Source organism: Haliotis cracherodii, unplaced genomic scaffold (assembly GCF_022045235.1).
Source record: "Haliotis cracherodii isolate W230 unplaced genomic scaffold, xgHalCrac1.p SCAF_3, whole genome shotgun sequence".
NCBI classification, from domain to species: domain Eukaryota; kingdom Metazoa; phylum Mollusca; class Gastropoda; order Lepetellida; family Haliotidae; genus Haliotis; species Haliotis cracherodii.
Window position 1 is genome coordinate 70609687 of NW_027266286.1, and position 22226 is coordinate 70631912.

General features: G+C 41.0%; 2 protein-coding genes across 3 annotated transcripts in view; both read left to right on the forward strand.

Annotated features, from left to right (window-relative positions):
* Positions 1 to 9399, forward strand: part of LOC139474050 (serine-rich adhesin for platelets-like) — a 64734-nt gene extending 55335 nt beyond the window's left edge. Inside the window, exons 3-5 of the mRNA XM_071256910.1 lie at positions 565 to 1567; positions 3676 to 3811; positions 4264 to 9399. Coding sequence (XP_071113011.1) covers positions 565 to 1567; positions 3676 to 3811; positions 4264 to 7570 — 4446 coding nt within the window. The 3' untranslated portion in view covers positions 7571 to 9399. The remainder of the gene's footprint in view (positions 1 to 564; positions 1568 to 3675; positions 3812 to 4263) is intronic.
* A 6600-nt stretch (positions 9400 to 15999) lies between these two features.
* LOC139474448 (zinc finger protein 420-like) lies at positions 16000 to 21340 on the forward strand. 2 transcript variants are annotated; one of them, XM_071257478.1, is made up of 2 exons: positions 16000 to 16057; positions 18089 to 21340. In XM_071257478.1, exon 2 carries the CDS (start codon positions 18272 to 18274, stop codon positions 21338 to 21340), a length of 3069 nt encoding a protein of 1022 aa, XP_071113579.1. In that variant the 5' UTR covers positions 16000 to 16057; positions 18089 to 18271. The 2 variants fall into 2 exon arrangements, with proteins under 2 accessions (XP_071113579.1, XP_071113580.1); XM_071257479.1 differs by having other exon boundaries at positions 16009 to 16028.
* Positions 21341 to 22226: the final 886 nt, after the last annotated feature.

Sequence of the window (22226 nt, forward strand, 5' to 3'; positions counted from 1 at the left end):
CAAAGAAAACAGACAAATACCCTTGTGAATGAGTGAACATTTGAGTCAATACTCAGCGGCTTTAAGACTCATCTGTAGCCCTGGGCCTCATGGTCATGGAACTCAGTAAAAATCTGAGTGACAGTGAAACATCTCATCTTGACAGCATTGTATTTTCACAATAAGAAAAACATTGGTGGAACACTTATATGTAAAGGCCACCTGCAAGTTGCCTTGAAACCTAATATTTTTTATGGCTTTAATGATCAGTTGTCTCAAACATTTACTAAGTCTTTGGATACAGTTAAGCAAGATTAGACTATGGTCTCATATAGTCCAAGACAGATTACATCTGAAGGACTTATGTTTTCTAAAAACTATTCATGTTATTAACACCACTTATCTGATTGTGGTGTTTACCTGTCTGATTTAACTAATGGTGTTTACCCCTGTAAAACAGTAAGTGTTTAAGTTGAAAATACTCCTGTTACACAAAAAAACATGTAATTGGTTCAATTCCCCATTTTACTTTTTAGTCATGTTGATTCACAGTTGTACATTTCGTAATCTATTTGTAAATTCCAGGATCGGACGGGTCCATCGTGTAACAAGGGCTACAAGGTCCTCAAGATGCCTGAGTGTCGGCGCACGATACATGAGTTTGACCTTGAGGACAGCAACAAGGTTGAAGAAGAAGGGATAGATTATTTCTGCGAACCCTCAGTCGTCCAGATTGATACATCAGGGGTCGGCTTCCAGAGAATGTCGTCATTCCGTGACTCCCTACGAGAATCTGATGCCAAGAAGAAGAAACGAAGAAGAACCGTTTCTGGTGTGCCAGAGAATTTGTTGTATGAAATCAGTGAGTTTGAACGAAAGAAACGAAACACTTTTGACAGTGCTCCTCGAGACAGACCAAGGGCTTACAGTTTTGATGACCTAGATGCTAAGACTAAAACTGAACGAGATGAAATCCTTGCACAGTATTTTGATGAAATTGATGCAAAATATGAAGAAATGCTCGAAGAAGAAACTGCACAGAAAGAACCCAAAATACTAAAATTCTTACCATGTAGACGTTCAAGGTCCCTCCCGCGATGTGTAAAAATGTCTCATCGTAGTATCGAGCGATTTCAGCAAGGCAGTTCAACGGGAAGTTACGCCAGTACACTGAGTCTCGCGAGTGAGAACTCAACTGGTTCAAGGTTTTCCCGTTCAACGAAGCGGTCCAGCATCATCAGCAACAAGATTAAGTCCCTTGTCAGCGCTGGGAATGCTAGACTGCGACAAAGACCGAAGTCACTCGACCTAGATGCCATCGAACTCTGCCCAGACAACAAGAAGAAGACAAACTTGAGAAAAACAACATCTCCTAGCATGCCTGCAAATATTGAGCAGACGACATCTTCCACAGACAGTGTAGTGGGACCTGGGACATACTACTATTTTGAGAGTAACACTATTCCACGAGCTCAAGCTAAGAAATACGACTTCCCATGGGAGAGTCTGCCTAAAGATTGGACCACTTCAGTGAAACTCCGGGAAATAAATAAGAGGAAGTCAATGGAAGAACGTAATTCTTCTTCAGGTAAGACGTCAAAGAGCACTGTGTGTACATGACTGTTATGACTGTGCCAACATTCCACTGAAAGTTCTGCAAGAGCCTGTTAATGATATGCATGTAGCCTTTTTTAACTACTTTTTTTGTCAACAGTTGTGTTAGACAACTATGATTTATAAGAAAACACAAGTTTATGAATAACAACTTCTGGTTTTATCAGTTAGTTAGATATGATTTATTCAAATGCATGTTTTCTTTACAAGAACATCTTATTGACCAACAGAATAATTTCACTCTACAACTTTACTGATTGATTTCTTTCTGTCAGGATTTGTTACGTAAACAGTTTATTTTTATATGTGTCGCTCAACAAAAGGTTTCACAAAATATTACTTTCCATTTGTGTCTGTTGAAGGTAAATAATTAAAACCGACAACGACTTAGAATCAAGCACCTGCTTCAATTGTGTATCGTGTAGTCTCCCACCAACTCACATACGAATATCAATTGCACATTCCACCTCATGTCAATTGGATTATGTTAATCTGCATAATTTATAGCAAAGTATGCCATGCATCTTTCATCCTGCTGTACACAGAAACAGTTACAGTAATCCTAATCTGACACACAGGATTAAGAACAGCTTAAAGGATTTGACAAATTAGTCATTAACTCTAATCCCAGGGGTAGAGGCACAGCATGGCAAGTAAGTGCTTGAAGGTCCTAGTTCCCCTGGCTGTCAGATCAGGTGGACCAGATGCAGTAATGAGTTCACACATTCCATGCAGCCTCAGCTCATTGTGCACATTCATCATTTGGAAATTATCTTTTTATTATGTTTTGTGTATCTGAAGCATATTCGTAAATATTCAACAGGCTTGATAGATGCCTTTTTGGTGAGTACGTCTGAAAAGGACAATATTTTAGGTATATATTTTGCCCATATTTTACAATTTGACCTGTTATACACCCTTCCGATTCTGTTATCTGAGAAGATCATGTGAAAATACTTTAAATATTTCATCAAATTTTGTAAGTTGAGTTACATTCATGGATTTTTTACTTTGTAGGGAGGACTATTGTCTGTTATGTAAAAACATTATTTGTTGTTTTTATAATCTACCGACGGCCCCGGTGGTCTAATAGTAGAGCGTTCGCCTGTAGAGCAAGGGTCCAGGGTTTGATTCCCCGGCCGTGTCATACCAAAAGATGTTAAAAGATGGTACCCTGTCTGGCGTTAGGCATTAAGGGACAAAAACAAGGACTGTGTCTGAGTGGGGTATTCATGTTAAACTGCGGCATGGTATCTCAGTCAGCTAGCACGATAAATCGACATCAGTCCAGACAAGTATTAGCAGCCACACACACACACACACACACACACACACACACACACACACACACACACACACACACACACACACACACACACACACACACACACACACACACACACACACACACACACACACACACACACACACATAGTGACATGTATGCATATGTGTAAGTGCAATAATCTTGGACGCGACGTTAAACACAATTTCACCTCACCTCACCTGGCAGGACTATTATTTGTTATGTTGAAAACTTGTTTGTTGTTTTGTCATCTACCCTGAGCAAACTGGTTTGATGGTTATGTGATCATGATCAGTACCTTGTTATCTCAATCCCTGGTGTTTTCCATGTTTTTACCTTCTTTTCTTTCTTCTTTCATCTTATATTTTTACCAACGTTTGATCATTTAGAACATTACTTTTGTCAAATACCTTAACAGATTGTGTATGTAAATACCAAGGAACCCAGATGTATAAACTGTAGGTTGTGACATTACGATATCATGCCCATGCTACACAGACCCTTCCCTGAGGATTCCAAGATGATTGATCCCATAATTTATTGATTTCGATAGTGTATCATATGATATGTATAACAGAAAATCAAGTAACGCATTAAGTGTACTAACTAAAGACTTGACAGTGCTGATAGATTTGATCGATCATATTCTATTTTGACAGACCATGTTCATAATGCCACAAATCAAACATGCTTTCAGACAAGATAAAGTACTTATAAATTATTTGGAGAAATGTTTCATGGTAACCAGTGTGACACTCTGTACATTATGTTTACAGGTGCCTGGAGTGCTAGTGGGAGCAGCAGCAATCGTCAGTCACTGGATTCCGCCAAGTCCAGTATGCCATCATCCACATCTCAATATTCTATAGGGAAGGATTCTGGCAGAGACTCTCCTTCTATCACTGATGACAGGTGAGCCACTTACTAAACAAGAGCTGTTTATTGCCCCAATAGAGTAAAGTAGGTACCTCCTATCCCGTGCTTGTAGAAAGAACTGACAAGTGGGAATGGGTGGTTATGATGTGAGACCTGGCTGATGGTTGGCCATCATTCCTTGACAACAGGGGGAATGTGGTCACTCATGCTATCAACCACTGGTTTATCTGACCTAGACTTCATTATTTACAGGCCACCATGACATAGCTAGAATATTGCTGACTGGTGTAAATCCATATGCAATAAATCACTCACCTAATGGTTTAACCTTGACATGTTTTGAAAGGACAAAGAATATTCAAAATAATATTTTCCAATATGTTGATTCCTTGCAAATTCCTTCATTGATTAAGGTTCTTTGCAACAAATTAAGGTCATATAGGTATGTCAAGATAAATGTTTTGATTGATTCTTTCTCAATTTTTCAGACCAGATGGTTTGAAGTACAGTCCGGTACAGTCCTGTCCTGGTGATGATGACGTTGAGTCAGTAACCGGGACCAAGTCCCACTTCACCAAGATGGACACTGACGCCTGGCTGCAGATGTTAGCAATGAAGGCAGCAAGTAGGGATGACGTAACATCCGACTGTGCCGACACGCTCAAGTCGCTCTCCCAGCTCACCAAACAGAACATCCAAGCACTAGATCTGATGTCTCCAGCTCTCAAGCCTCCTCCGAAGTTAGATGATGAAGTCTCATCTGTGTATTCATTAGATCAGGAAGGCTTTTACACCTCCTTCCATAATGACAGTGGCTTGAGGCGCAGCACGGCCACATTGGATGAGGATGTGGATAAGATGTCCCCTGTGAAGGAGGCTCAGAGTATGCTAAGCATGTGCAGCACGAACACGGTTGAGAGCGTCATCTACAGACCTAAAGATGGAGAGAAGCTGGCATCCCCTGTCAGTGTTAAGAGAGGGGGTAAGTGCCCTCCACCACCACCACGCAGAACCAGCAGTATGGAAGTCTGTGCTAAGATTTCCGAGAATGACAGCAGTAGTTCTGGAGGAAGCACCTCTACTCTCAACAATGATAGATCTAAACCTGGCCAAAAGGGTTTAGATTCTTCTTTCTCTGAATCTGACCAAGAAACCATCTATGCAAGACTCAAAACCAAGACCAGAATTTCATCCGGCATGTATCCATCCTGGTGCTCCGTTTCTGATGAAGACTCCACACCAGAGAGTTCTCGAGAGAAACTTATGAATGGGCACAAAGATGTCAATGGAAATGCTTCTAAGCTTTCGCCTTTTTCGAGAAGCATTTCCCAGCCGACATCAATTGTGATGACAGCCGGACAGGATCTATCCCTCTGTAATCCTACAATGGTAGGGTTGTCAGGCAAGGGAGAAGATATGAATCTGGATTGGGAAGGTCATACGCTACCCAAGAGGCAGTTCTCATCAAAGATGATCGATGATGAGGACTTCACCACTAACTCTTGGCCAAGGTCTGGTATTCTGAAGAGAGATAAATCACCCAATGGTAAAACCCCCAAAACATTGAACTTTGCACCAATGATTAATATGTTTGATCCAAAGTCACCTCAAGGTGTGCAGCTACCTTTGCCTGATATGTCCTCCTCTTCTTCTGATGAGACAAAGACCTCAGCAAACTCACTTACAAGTGCCTCAGATGATGGGTCCTTCTACAAGCTTGCTATTCCTCTAGGTACACCTGAGACTGTGAAGAAACATCATGGAAAGATTCCAATGAAATACCAACCCATCATAACAGTCAAACCTAGACCCAGATCTGCTACAGATGGCGGTCAGAAATCTGGTGCTTATGTGAAACTGTCCCCTGGGTCCCAGCCATCACCACCAAGTCAAGTTGTGTACCCTACTAGTGTCATCAAGCCATCTACCTCTACTCCAAATGCATCAAAAACGCCTTTCAGAAATCGCTCGTCTAGTTGCAACAATCGAGTACGAGCTCACTATGCATCCACAGACATCATGTCACAGAGTTCAGGGAGCTCCTCATCCATCCCTTCCATCTCTTCATCATCCGATGGTGGCTACATGGACATGAGGTCGGCGACTATCAAGAGTAACCAATCAGACACTCTAAGCAGTAATAGCTCCATTGCCTTATCTGACATTGACTCCAGCAGCTTGACATATGTCAGTATGTCCAGTGCAAACAGTACCCCGACAAACTCCACCCTCACCTTGACTCAAGATTCAGGGTCAAATATGTCTGTTCCAGAAGACAAAGACTCTTATATGACTCTTGGGCAGAACCCAGTGAAATCTATAAAAGACATGGCTGTTGTGAATGGGCCCACAGTGTCTAGTCCCCCAACCTTCTCCAGTTTTAATGGACCCAATACCAGATCATTCACATCGAGCTTATCCCCATCTCCCACTGTTGAAGCACCTAAAATGACCTTGCACAGATCTTCCACAAATCCTCAAATTTCGTGTGGTTCTCAAGGTGTTTCGCCTGCTGCTTACTCCTCCATACCTCATTCAAATTCAAGGACAAGCAACCAATCTCATCGACATTCCCTGTCTCCTCATCAGTCAACACCAGTGAACCATATTCCCCCTAGTCAGTCAAGCTCAGTACAGAGACCATCTGTTCTGGCAGTGTCACCAATACAACAGTCACAACGTCCCAAAGACAGGCGCAGATCTGCTCCTCTACTTGGACAGTCCCACAGCAGTTTTTACTCTCAAGGCTCACCAAATAATGCCTATTCTCAAGGATCGCCAAACAGTGTCTTCTCTCAAGGATCACCCAGTGGTTTCTATTCCCAGGGATCACCCAGCAATGCTTACACTCAAGGATCACCCAGCAGTGTGAGGTCAGCAGACTCGCAAAACTCTGCTAATAGTCGCAGTGACTCCTACAGAGTAGCCATGAAGACAGAATATGATCAAGAATCGTCGTCAACTCCAAACCGGGCTGAGTCATATCGAGTTGCAGTCACCAAGACAAACTCATCTCCCCCTGCAGTTGAACCAGAAGTTCCTAATAGAGCTGACTCCTATAGATTTGCAGTGAGGAACACTAATGGTCTTGTAGACAGTTCTCACAAAAGGAACACTTCTTATCGTGTTACTCTTCATGAAGGTGAAAGAGACAGTAGACTTGATGCTCTAAATTCATGGAATGGCAGTGGTAAGGACCTTCGTAGAATGTGCATCACTGACATTGACCAATTAAAGTGCTATTCAGATGATGATTCCACCAAAAAGACAAAGGAAAAAAGTGGAGGAGGGATATTTGCTACTATCAACTCATCCAAGAAAAAGATGAGTTCTAAATCAGACATTGAATCCTTGCTGAGACCAAACAAAACACAATCTCCTGACAGTGGGAGCAAAAGGTCAAGCAAGGCTGATAAAGAGAAGGACAAAAAGAATGCCAAGACAAGGTCCTCTACCTACATCAGATTTGATCCGATCTTTGAGGACAAGGAAGACTTCTTTAATTCATCTTCGGACACTCTTAGGGCACAATCTGTGTCGTCGCTGCGGCCGCTCTCTGCATCACACTCGAGTGAGACGCTGACCACGGAGGAGGGTCCCTTGTTGGCGAAGAGGCTGCAGCCTCCAGGGCCTGTGGGGAAACACAAGGGCTCAAATGGCAAGAAACCGGTGGATGAGAGAGCTGTCATGTCAATTCTAGACAGCATTAAGTCAACAATAAAATCTATTTCTGGTCGAGGTCCAGATAAAGAAGACAACCACTATGTAGCCCAGAAGTATGCTGCAGACATTTGAGGGTTTGGGTAGAATGTACAGTGGAACCCTATCAGTCTGGACTGTGCCGGTCAGAGATAATTTGTCGAGATTAATATATTTCTAGATTTTAATCAAGGGTACTTTGTATTGTCCCTTTGGATGAATGTAGATGTCCAAACAGTCATTGTCCAGAAGGTGGCGTTTCCACACTGACAGAGTTCAGATTAAATGGGTTTCACTGTATACACTGTCATTGTAATGTTTCCATAGTGACTGGTCAAGGTTGTATTTTCTAATGGGTATTAGTGTCAACAACATGTAAATCCCTTAAGATGTCAGGTCCATGACAAAGTCATTCCACATGGATGGTAGTTGAGATCAAATCTCCATTTTGTCACACATCAAAAGCCAAAATATATGGGTAAATATCATGTATATTGTCATACTGGTAGATACTGAAGGTATAAGGAGGTGGTAATTATTGGGAGTGCACTAACATGTAAGAATGATACTGAATAAGATCTGAAGTGGATTTCATTCCCAAATTATATAATAAACTACAAATAAACTTTATCAGTGAGTTATATGCAAATTTATTCCATGAGATGGGAGTATTCATCTTTACACCAAGCTTAAGCCATGTGGTACTGTTGTTGTATCGCTTTGGTGTATTTTACATGTACATGAATTAGAGAATAGGATGTGATAATATCCAACATTATGCCACATGTATACATGTGTAGTGGTCAAATGTTCAGTAAGTTTGAATGGGTATTATATTATCATGTTTGTACTGGTGCAGTATTTGACATATTAGTGATTAAGTTATGAAACCTGGTGTACGGAATGCTTGAATGTATGTCAGTACCCTTGATTCAGGTTTTCAAAGAGATTTACTGATTCCAAAAATAACTACTCAATTATCACAAATATAAATAAAAACAAATTGTACAAATCAGTCAAACTGTTCTGAAAATATATCTTTGCAAGTTTAAAAATATGTAAGTTATGATTTACATTTGGGCATTGCAAATGTATGTTTATGCCACATAATTGAAAATTCTCGAACATTTTTTGGGATTGAGTGTCTAGGACATGTAAATATGCTAGTATTTAGTAAATGGTTTGCTGAATCAGTAATATTTGATATTAATAACAAGAAATATCTTCTTTTCTCATGTAAGATTTGGTGCAAAAGACATCCATCATAATAGATTGTGAATGATGTCTGTCTAATTGAGGGAATGGTTCATGATAAAATATTGATCTTAGGTATTTTAACATACATGTATGTTATGTTCATATTCCTCAAAACAACTCATACTTTTTAAACAGCAATCAGCTTTAATACCTCATCGGTTGATCTGTAAATAGTTCATTCTGAGTTTGTTCATCAACATGTTGCCACAATGATAATTTAAGGTAAATAGTCAGTTTTCACCACTCATCGCATTGCCATAACTGCTGCTTATTCATACACCCACTATATCAAGTAGTCATTCTTATACTAGCAATTAGTTGTTTTTGTTATTGTTTTTGACTAATTCAACAGAGATCGACGTTCAGATTAAAAAGATATTGGTTATTATTCAAACTGATTTATAGGAAGAAATGTCACTGTATTTTAGATACTTATAAAAATATAAATTAATTGAAGGATCCATGAATCAAATCCTGTTAAATATATTTACTGCAATGGCTACAATGTGTTCAGTGCAAATGCTTTTCTACTACTGCCATATCATGTAGTCATACAAATCATTTCTTTTCTTGTCATCGGAGCAAGTTTGTCTAAGTTATTTATTTATCATTGTTAATCTAATTCCTGGAGTCATCGCTATTCACAACTGAAGTCATATTTTCATAAATATTGTTTAAAATAAGAGGAAAACATTATCTTTCTTTGTCATTGATTCAAGATGTTTGTCTATGAACTCATAAGTGTCAGTGATGACATGAAACATGTACCATAGATTGGGATGTAAGTACTCCTGTAGTTCATCTAACTTTCAGTTTCCTTGTGACATGAGGTTAAGTATATGTTTTTAATACCCCATATCATGCTATCGTTATTTACACAGATTGTTACGATCATGTGATCGTAATTGATGATTTTACCATGCTATACAACCCCACCTAGTGGGACTTCATCTATCCATCCTGTTGGATTTTATGAGGCTGTACATTTTGCATTCTAATCATTTTTATTTGTTTAGATTGTTTAGCTCATTGAGTGCTTTTTGAGTTAGAGTGACCATCCTATGGTGGTTAAACAGTGTGCATATTTACTGTCAACATTCCTAGAATCAGAATAAAGTATTTTAGATACTTAACTAAGTTCTTGTGTTATTGAAATCGCTATTGAGTTGGGGGCATCAGAAAGTGAGTGCTTACCACAGCAGTAACTCCGCAGTTTTATTTTGTGTGGTTTATTGCCGCACTCAGCAATATTTAAGCAAGATGACGGTGATTTGTAAATTATCGAGTCTGGACCAGACAATCCAGTGATCATGAGCTCATGACATCATGAGCTTTGATGTACATTTGGGATACAATGACATGCATCAACCAAGTCAGCGAGTCTGACCACCCGATCCCGTTAGTCACCTCTTACAACAAGCATGGGTGGCGAAGACCAATTCTAACTGACAAGCATGGGTTGCTGAAGACCAATTCTAGCCTGACAAGCATGGGTTGCTGAAGACCAATTCTAAGGCGGATCTTCAGTGAGAGTGACAAGTACTGCTCAGGAGGGATTCCAACCAAAGCCATTGGGAGGAAAGTGCAAGTGGTATAATAACTCAATAATTTGTGAATCTTTTAATTTTAATACACTACAAATTCCTCCTCCAAGTCAATTTGATTTATCAAGACTGGAGGTGATGTACATTTTTTTTAGTTAAAATAATTTCTTTCTTTTTTTGTAATTCTGCAAGTGATGACTATTAGTCTACCAGCAAACTTAGACATTTAAATATTCTAACATCAAGTACTTCTTTTCAAATAATAGAAAAAAGGTGTATTCACTTTTTAATAATTGCAGCATATCTATCATAAAGAACTTGCAGCAGTCATACATCTGTCCTGAATCTAATATTTAAGAACCGTAACGTTTTCTTCAACAACAGACCTACTCCTCACTGGCTACATGTTAAACTACATACCGGTACTGATGCATTCACCAGATGGTTCTTCAAGCCCAAGCAAACAATATATAGGTTTTTTCCCATAAAGTTTCATGTCTTCCAACTTCTAAAGGTTGGTCAATGTCTACATTTGGGTATATCAACCACCTGTAAGTATTGGGACAAATCTCCACTTGTTGAATTAATAATGGTAAGCAATATATTCATGACCCCATTGCTATGGCCCTTACAGAAACTGAAATGTTAAGTTTCGTTAACTCTGTACTACAGAGTAAAATATCTAAATCCAAAGATTTGACCATGTCTCAACACACTGCATGCTATATATGTATTTGCAATGGATGACAAGATGGCATGATGGTGAACTTCTATATTACAATTGTGGAGGCATTAGGCTATAGATAAGGTCAAGCAACTGATGACATATACCAGGCAGATGAGCAGATACTGGTATAGGCAGGAAACACAGGCGATGGTTTCTTTGTTGTTTAACACCATCATCTCCAGTATGAGGGCGGCCTTTAAATAATTGAGCCTGGACCAGACAAACCATTAATTTCTGGCTATGAACAACTCCCACGTAGGGACCAACCAACCAACCAACCACATCACCAAGTCTGACCACCCGACCCATGAAGTCGCCTCTAGCGACCAACAAAGCTTCAAACTTAATTTGTTTAGTGTCATCAGTCATTTCACATTATATCAGGAAATGTACCTACACTTGCCCATAATTTCAGAGGCATGTGTATTGACAAAACAGCCAATGACCAGTTGCATGGAAAACAATTCTTTGAGCGAAATCTTAGAATTAAACTATATTGTATTATTAAACTTCCTGTGAAGCGACATACCTTGTTTTGGAGGAGGCACGGGTGGCCCAGTCGTCTAAGGCGCCGCGATTCGTTGTGCAGAGTTGTGTCCCTTGGGCACGCCAGAAACCTATGATCATTAAAGTAGTATACAGGATAAAAAAAATGTTCACAGTGGAGTTCAATGGACATACAAGTAAAACGATTAATTAAATACAACTCTCACACAAGGATTTTAAACAACACGTAGGGATGTTATTACGAAAGGTTTGGGATCGTACATGTTGAGAAATTACATTTGACGATTATGTAAATCGGTCTTAAACTCGGCACTCACAAATTGTGTTAGAAATGGGCAGAGCAATCCTAAACTGTGGTGTTTTAACAGCAAATCGTCTAATGGCTTCAGCACACGGCACCATGCAGCCTTACGTTCGATTGCAATCTTAGTGCTATGGACACACCAAAGTAAGATGGTGCTACGGTTGCTTTGTGAAACGGTTGTTACTTCAGACGAAGGTAACCTTTGTACTGACCCTAGTGATAAGGTTTACTTTAGCTGAGGTTGTCATGTTTTAAATGGTCCTTGGCTGTCTACAAATAGCCCGTGCGCAATCCTTCCAAGAACAGCTCATATCATATACTAACAATAAAGTGGGGGGCTGAGTTTTACATTCTTTGGAAATGTTTTCAGTTGTAAGAATCAATACATCGAAATTACACAGGCCCAAGTACAAAACACCCTTCCAGCTTCAATTACCAAAATCCAGAAACACGTGTGGCCAAGCGTAAAAGTCAATGGTCAAAGCAGGGCCAAATATCACGACACAGAGAAGACTTTATTATACCAGGGGTGGCCTAACAGTTCTGAGCCTAACTATGGTGGAATGCTTTGATGGAGATGGTTGCATGCTAATTATTTTTTAACATTACCCCCTCCGAGGTCCACACACTTATGCCAAAGAAAAAATGCCTGGATCTCACTCGTGTATAAGGCCTCTTCTTGGTGCTGTAAGAAGTTCCCAATAAATGACGTGCCGTCATCATTATCTTTTGCATTATGCTTATCAGACAGTTCTCTGTTTAGGTTTAGGAAAAGAGGGGAATATGACGGTGCCAAATCTGGTGAATACGAGGATGTTCAGTGAGTTCAAAGCCACAACCATGTGTTGCCGCCATGGTGACAACAGACTTGTGTACAGGTGATTTGTCCTAGTGGAACCTCACCTTTGGTGAGTTTTCTACATCGTGTATCCTGTATATACTGACGCAGTTGCCTAAACAGATAAAAATAATATTGGCCATTAAGATTCTGAACTTTTGGAAGGTAGTCCAACAGTATGATTCCTTTGGATCCCAGAAAACCGAAGCCATCACCTTGCCAGCTGATGGAACAGAACTGTGTTTTAGTCTCTGATTGTGGTGAAACCATGACTCATTCATGGTTACAAATCGCTCCACTTTGTAAAAGAAATCAGAAGGCAGAAGCCTTGGAAAACAGCGCGCTGAACCGTTTGTCATGCCCAGATCATTCCTCAACTTTCATATGACAGATGCCTACTGTCTTGACTCTGTGACGTGTGGTGAGTCGTCGGTAATACGTAAATATGTCATGTATTTTATCAACATTTAGTGGTGGCAGCTGAAGGTCTTCCTGATGTTGGTCCATCTTCGAAGCTATCTCTACTGCTCGTGTATTCCGCTGCCCACCTCTGAACAGTGGTAAAGGAAGGAGCATCAAGCCCAAAGTTGACATCATGTCTGAATGGATGGCTGTTGGAGTTAGCCCTTTAAGTTGGAGAAACGTTAACACGGCGCGTAACCAATTGTGATTTGTTTGCTTGTTTGTTTGCTTAACGCCGCACTCAGCAATACTCCAGCTATATGGCGGTGGTCTGTAAATAATCGAGTCTGGACCAGTCAATCCAGTGACTGATATTATGAGCATCGATACACGCAATTGGGATACGATGACATGCATCAACCAGGTCAGCGAGCCTGACCACCCGATCCCGTTAGTCGCCTCTTACGACAAGCATAGTCGCCTTTTACGGCAAGGATGGGTTGCTGAAGACCTATACTACCCCGGATCTTCACGGGTACAAAAGAATTGTAAGAGATATTAGTTTCTAGTAATGGTTGTATCATAATAATGAACGAATTGGGAACACGTTAAGCCGGTAGTGAAGTATGACAGTAGATGTGACCGCCAACGATCTTGAAGGACGATATGGGTAAGGTGGGAAATTTCAAAGTTGACGTTTTTGGATCAGTAGAGCGTTTTGTATGAACGCCACGATTTGAGAACATTTATTCACTCGACGAGGCATGCTGCGTATGAGCCTCAAAGTGGCGATGTGAGGTAGTACAACTATTCCTGCAGCGCTTGACCAAGTTCAGTCAGCGCCGTCGGCGGCCTATGACGTTGACCACACGTCTCCCAGACGCGTTCAATGGTGGAAAGGCCAGGGCTCAATGGTGGTCATGGCATTCTATGGACGTTGTGCTGCTGGGGGTGAGCATTGACGATTCGTTCACGATGAGCACGGGCGTTATCCTAAAGGACAAAACATCGACCCACACGCCTTGTAAATAGGTCAACAAAGGGTGTCGGTATGTTGTCCCGATAGCTCTGTCCAGTGACCCTTCCTTGCAGAATATGGAGTGGGGTCCGGTCAGACATGGAGATGCCACCACACACCATTACCGAGCCACCGCCAAATCTGTCAAGAGGTCGAAGGTTGACATATGATTCTCCTTCATTTCGACGTCGCCAGACACGACCATGCCTGTCAAAGTGAATCGGAACTCATTTGAAAACATGACACGTGACCAGCGACGATGACCCCATTGACGTCTGTTGCCAATATGACAACTTGTAAGGGACGGCACAACACGTGACTGTCGAGCATGGAGATGAGCTAAATGTAGACGATTTCTAATTGTCTGACCCGTCAATCGTACCCCAGTTGCCTGATGAAAGTTTGCAGCAGTTTGATGTGCCGTCTGAGCTCGATTTCGTAGAGCCTGTTTCGGTTGAATCGATCCTGTACTGTGTCGTTGACCTGGGACGCCCTGAACGGGGTCGATCGACAACAGTTTTGGTTTGTTGGTACCTGTTCCAAGGTCTGCTAATCACAGACTTCTGCAAGATTCCACCATGCCAATAGCCCGTATAGTTCATACAGAAACAACGAATGAAATCAAGTAAATCACAACTGTATGATAAGCAGAATCAATAAGATTGACAGAAATAATGATCCACAGACATTAATCGACCTTCCTTGAAAGTGTCAAAATCAGGAATGACAACCTACGCACGTTTGTTGCGCTACTTGCTACTATTACCGAGTAATGGTAAAAATATATTTTTTTAGAAAATATATAGTTCGTATGTCGACTGCATAATCTCTCTCTCTCTCTCTCTCTCTCTCTCTCTCTCTCTCTCTCTCTCTCTCTCTCTCTCTCAGCGCGAAATAAAACAAGTTTGTGTAAAAATATCACAATATGTTTTGAGTGTTCTTTTTCAGATCTGGGTTAGAATTGACCTTCAGAGTGGCGTGATTAAACAAACAAACAATTTATTTTTTTATATCACCAGTCTAACTCTGTATGGGTTATTTGGAGCTAAACCAACGAGCTAAGAGGAGTTACGGATTATCTATCCCAATTTAAAAAGTCTGCGACACCAATGGAACAATGGATGGCATCACTATGATAAAGTGCAACAATGCGTTGATATGCTTCTTCGCAAACAATGAAAACAATGAAGCAACTGTCGTGAACAAGCCAACCAGCATGACAAATACAAAATGATAGCCTTCCCCCGATGGGTAATATATACCTATAGCATTTGTCTGTGTGAGTTAATACGCCAACACACAGATAAAAACATTGGTCAGCCTCCTTAATGTAGATTTTAAACAGTATTTCCTACTATGTTCGATCTCATTGATCTCTAACACCGATACGATACTCTCTGCGTACCCTGGAGAAAGAATTAAAATCAGTTCTTTAACTCCTATACGATCTTGTCTGATTTTGTTGACATTGCCTATGTAAAGTGAGTGAGTGAGTATGGTTTTACGCCCCTTGTAGCAATATTCCAGCAATATCAAGGCGGGGGGCACCAGAAATGGGCTTCACAGATTGTACCCATGTCGGGAATCGAACCCGGGTCTTCGGCTACCCGCCCGCCCGCCTATGTAAAGATTTAAAACAAAAAGAATAATCAACTTTGTTATCAGGCTTCGACGTACGGTCAAAATTATTTCATTATTGTTGTACCATTTACTTTATATTTTTGGATATACTCCATATGGCCTCTAACATACAGAAATGAAACCACTAATTCTAGCTTCGATAAACACCTGTTACTCGAGAACCCCGAAATGCATCATAGGAATGTGAAGACTTGGTTCTCATAATGATGTAAACCAATCGAATTACATTCTCACATCGAGACTCATTTTCATTGGTCGTGCGGTTGCCAAAATGGCTGCGCTTTGACGATCTACATTCGGAGAAGAAGCAGTCATGGTATTTATAGACGACATTTATATCCAAAGGTATTTAAACGCGTACAAAAAAGGAGAGTAGATATGTCAGTTTCGTGGTGTGTTGTAATTTATCACGATAGCTCAGCAATTTTCGTGAACTTGCTCAGCGTAGCCCGATAATGGAGTCGCCTAAACACCGGCGACACGCAGGGCTCTTGACTCGGAACGAGGCCTGCTGTCGTCGGTCTACCTCGCCGAGTTCTACTCACTGACCTCAACACGGCTCAGGTTTATTCGTGTGATTCTTGAGCTTGAGGCGTGTGCAGCTAACTAAACTTGACTGTACAACAGATTATACAGCTGAGTTTCACTCGATTTTGCACGACCTCCGTGCACGTGATGAAAATACCACAAGCTCCTGAACTACCGTATTTACCCTAAAGACCGATATCTGGAGTCATATCGCTCCGTCACTTTATGCTCGTGCATGAACTCATTACACACCTTCGTACTGTAACCGGTGAATGTGTGTGTGTGTGTGTGTGTGTGAGAGAGAGAGAGAGAGAGGTGTCATTCACTACTGTACTCAAAATAGTTACCCTTAATGTTTTTGGGTAAATATGTGTATTATTTTTTAGGACCCTTCCTTAGAGACTGTTGTCATGTTTGGCTGACCCATCCGACTCCCCCTGACACACCCACCCTTAAAATAAACGATCAGTCCTTAAACATGGTAAAAGGAATGACACCCACAGACATGACAGAGTCCATTGAAAATTTACCCAAAAGGTCAACTACTAATTATTACTAGTATGAAAATAATGCAGATGAAATCTTTATTTATACGTTATGGATTGATTTCAGTTATATGAATACAGCAAGTAATACACATAGATAAACACAGCTAACCAATATAAATGTAAGTAAATAACATAATATGCCATAACACGATACACTGCTATATTTATACCAAAAGGTAAATGGTGTTTGTAAAATCCCTTGTTTGTGTGTTGTTTGAAGCCACACTCAGCAATATTCTAGGTATATGACAGCGGTCTGTAAATAATCAAGTCTGAAACAGACAATCCAGTGATCGATATTGTGAGTGACGATCGGGACACAGTGTCAGTACATGTAAAAAATGTTATTTATTCGAAAACTTTGGTAATATATGCATTCAGTGTGTCTAGCCTATACCTAAGGGAGATACCACAACCAACACAAGAAAGAGGCACAAGGGTACTAGATGGCATGGTCAGATCATGTAGTGGATACTTTGACTTCATTATTCAGTGAGCACATTGGTTAAATATATACCAGTAAAGTAGTCCTGTATAGATTCCTGGTTACAATTGGTCAGGCTTGTTGTAAAAGGCGATTAACAAGATTTGGTGGTCAGGCTTGTTGACTTGGTTGATGCATGTCATCATATCCCAATTGCGTAGATCAATGCTCATGCTGTCAATCACTGGATTGTCTGATCCAGATTCGATTATTTACAAACCACTGTCATATAGCTGGAGTGCAGCATTAAAAAACAAACAAGCCAGTAAAAGTAACACTAAACAATTTTATTTTGTGCAGAAAGGTCCAAATACAAAACAAAACCTTTAAACAAAACTCCAGTAAACTTGGTAAAGCAAATATGGATATACCGCATTCGACGTAATAAGCGCCCCAATCTAATAAGCCCCCACTGTGATATTTGCTAATATATTGGCTTGTGAACAATCCCAATTAACACCTCTTCCAGTTGATCAATGTACAGAAGACTTATTTATTCGTGTAGAATATGCATTCGTGTGTTATATGCATCTCATACTATGGGTAATTAAATTCTGGAAAAATATATCTGTCGTGTCTAATACGCTCAGACTTTTCTTTTGTATCATTTCAGGCTGTCCATGAAATTTACAATCTTTCAACACTGTTTTTTTTTCACCAAAATTTTATTCCAATAAGAGCCCCCTATTTCTAGCCCTGAGCGCTTATTATGTCGAATATGGTATACATCTGTACATTTGCTAACATTATTGATCTCCCTCCAACCTTCCCCTCTTGACCATGTTGAGTAATTTCACTTTGTTTTCTCTTCCACAGTCACATCAAGCATTGAACATATGACATTCAGGCAACAGAGGAATGACAAACTGAAAGCACCCTGAATATAGGATTTGAGAATATGTTCTATCACAAGAACAGAAAATATTACATGGATGATCAAAAATATTTCTGAAGTGTAAACAATATTAATGATCTTGTCATGACATTTTAGAGAGAAAAATGTCGGACATCGAAAATGCTTCCTTGATAACAAGTCTGTATAGTGAGATTGTCCCCCCTGAAACTCATTCTGTTCAAGTTACAGTACAGCTGGACCCAGAAGGGAACTCTGTCATAAATATTCCTGAAGCTTGCCCTGCGCGGCCAGTCCACCCAGCAGTGGATGACTCGGTCACATACTGCTACAGATGTGGACTGTGTGAGGTGGACTGTGGGACATACCAAGAACTAGTCAACCATCTGAAGCACCATCATTTACAGAGCAGTCATTTGCCATCTTTGAAAGGGACAAAAAATGACTCTACCAACCTCAAACATGTCATTGTTATCACTGGAACGGAGGTGTTCAAGTGTGAGTTGTGTGGTGCACAGTTTGCACAGTCTGAACTTGCCAAGGAACATCTACACGCCCATCATGGGTCTGAGCATGGCACAAATACTGATGCTGTCGTTGATGAAGACAATCCTGATCTGAAGAGCAATCAGCCCAAGAAACCCTTCCTATGCAATGTCTGTGGGAAAGGGTTCAGCAAGCAGTCCAATGTTGCACGTCACAAGAAAACTCATTCATTTAAGAAGTGTGACTACTGTGAAAAAATGTTTTTGATTGATTCTGATTTGGAAAAGCATCTGTTAAGTCACAAGGAGCAGAGAACAAATTCAGATGAGACTCAAGTGGATGAATCCAAGGAAAAAGGTGAGGAATGTTTTGAGGGAATTGTCAACCATGATGGTACGCCTACATCAAATAACAATCTCAGTACAGATGGGACAGGCAAAGAGCAGACGTCAGTTTTGGAGCAGACACAAGGGATGAAGGACTCCCAGCCTTCAGCTGAATCTTTGATTGAAAGTCAGTCTGATGGGAATGAAGACTTCTCCGGAAATGATTTTGATGAGATGATTTCATTTGGAAACACTGATGATGATGGAATGTTAGTTGATGGAAAGAAATTTAAGTGTCATGTCTGCAGTAAAACTGTGAATGGGAAACAGCAGCTCAATGCTCACATGGCGGCCCATGATGAACAGTTTCAATGTGATTTGTGTGAGAAGGTTTTCAAGAGAGTGGAGGACCTCGACGATCATGAAGCCACTCATGAAGGAGAGGATTTATTTAAGTGTAGGGTATGTGGCCGAACTTTCAGACAGACGCGGCATCTCAAACTCCATCTTAAGATTCATGTTGAGAAGTTCAAATGTGATGAGTGTGGTGAGACATTTCCCACATATTCGTCACTGAGAGAACATGTGAGGACCCATATCGAATCGGCTCCGTTCAAGTGCGATATCTGTGAAAAACGATTTACCTTAAAAAGCTGCTTACGTCGGCATTACTCAATTCATTCAGGTGAAAAACCACATCAATGCAAACATTGTGATAAATGTTTCCGGTTAGCAAGTAGTCTTCATTACCACAAACGGGTTCACACAGGTGAATTTCCATTGAAGTGTGATTTCTGTGATAAACGTTTTCGCTTGAGCCAGGCTCTAAAAAAACATGTTGCCAGCTTCCATGCTGCAGTGAAACCCTACAAATGTGACATTTGCAAAAAGGGATTTGTTGAAAAAGGTCGTCTCACTGCCCATCGAAGCAGAATCCATTTTGGTCAGAAAAACAGAAAGAAAGGTAGCAGCAAGACCGACTCGTCTGATCAAAAACATTCTTCATTTCCATGCTTTGTGTGTAAAGAGGGATTGAAAGACTCGAATGATTTAGAAAATCATCTGAGATCATGTCCGTCTCAACAGAAAGAAAATGATGGGCTTGTTTTGGAAGAAAGAGTCGACAAGAATGAACAGCCCAAAGTTTTCTTGTGCGTGAAATGTGAGAAAGGCTTCAGCTCTTGTGAGAAATTACTGGCTCATATGAGAAGACATGGAGAGCCATCTTGGCTGAATAAGTCCGGGTCTTGTCGAAGCACGTGTCACGTCTGCAACAAGACTGTCAACCATCTCCAGAAACACCTGGTCACTCACATGGGTCTGAAGCCCTTCAGTTGTGAGGTTTGTGGCAAGTCATTCCCAGAGAGGTACATTCTCACCAAACACATGAAAAGTCATTCAACGGTCCGACACTACGAGTGTAAACTGTGCAACAGTGCTTTCAAGAGAGGTGATAATCTCAAACGCCACCTCAAAGTGACTCATAACGTTGATCCCGAGAAATATGAAATTAAAAATATCACATCAACAAAATCAAAAACCTACATGTGTAAGAAATGTGATATTAATTTCACTGATGAGGATGAGTTTAAGCAACATAAGAAAAACCACAACGAGAAAGTGCCAGCTATTTGTAGCATGTGTGGGAAGTTGTTCACAAATATGGTACACCTAAAAAGCCACATGAAGATCCATGCCAACTGGAGACCGTACATGTGTGAGACTTGTGGGAAAACTTTCACGGAGAACAGTCAGCTAAAGAAACACATCCGCATCCACACTGGTGAGAAGCCGTACTCATGTCAGTTCTGTGACAAATCCTTCTCCCAATCCTGTTCTCTCAACAACCACATGAAGAGTCACCAGTTTGTAGGTGACACTCCCTTTAAATGTCATCTCTGTTCCGCATCCTTCGCGTATTGTGGGGAGCTTGAGAAACACAAGCGAGGCCACATGGGGACTGATGTGTTTGGTTGTGGCTTGTGTTGTAAGAAGTTCTCTCACCCAGATGATCTTAAGCACCATGTTGATACCCATTTGGAAAAGCCATCTGAACAGCAGACTGATTTACCGAGTCAGACGGGCGCCTGTGGTGCAGATGTCATGACGGAGGACATGTCCTATCAGCCTGACCCCATGGTGACCATGTCCTATGGGGGTCCTTTGGGGGGACCAACTGGAAACTTTGACAGTCAGGACACAGGCAACATGACTGTAGGGACAGACTTGAGTGGTTTGACGGGTCCCATGATAACAACTCCTCCTGTTGCCATGGTTACTGGAATGGAAGCGTGCGTGCCCCTCCCGAGTGCTAGCATGACCCAGAGTATGAACCTGCATCATGTCCAGGCTTTGATGAGGGAAGCAGAGATGATGATACAGAATGCCCACCAGAATCAGTGAAACTTCAGAAAGTGGGAATGGGTTGTATTTAGTTCATGACTGACAGCAGGAATAAAGTATTAGCATTTGTCCCTAGTGACCTTGTAATGGCTTACATGCTATGGTAGGACAGCGTTCAACCCCGGACCTTCCGTTCTCCGGGGAGTCGCTCTACCTCTAGACCATTGCAAATGGGTGGACTCAAACAACACATGACAAGTTCTCAAAGCTTAAACAGACTGATCTGCCATTAGAATAGGTCTTCAGTAACCCATACTTGCTGTAAAAGGCGACTATGCTTGTTGCAAGATGCGACTAATGGGATCGGGTGGTCAGGCTTGCTGACTTGGCTGATGCATGTCATCGTATCCCAATTGCGTAGATTGATGCTCATGATATCAATCACAGGATTGTCTGGTCCAGACTTGATTATTTACAGACCACCGTCATATAGCTTGAATATTGCTTAGTGCGGCGTTAAACAAAACACAAACAACACCAGCCCACTGGTGAACACCACTGCCACTCCACATGGGACGCCTGCACCATAAAAGGGTACTAGTATACGAGGAGCTCCCTAACCAAACACAGTCAGTCTGATGAGAACGATCAAGCTCGAAACTAGTTACTGATTAAAAAGAGATTCTTCTTAGGCATGTTAGGTGTTAGCCCAATACCCTGTCTTACCATAGCTTAGGTTTGAGTCTATTGCAAATGACATGAGGTTGTTTATAGATATTATACACTGGATAAGCAAGGATGACACTGGATAAGCAAGGGATCGGAGGGTGGTCAGATTGCGTGGATCGATGCTCGTGATGTCAATCACTGAATTGTCTGGTCCAGACTCGATTATGTATAGACCGCTGTCAAATAGCATTAAACAACAAACAAACTCTTACAACAA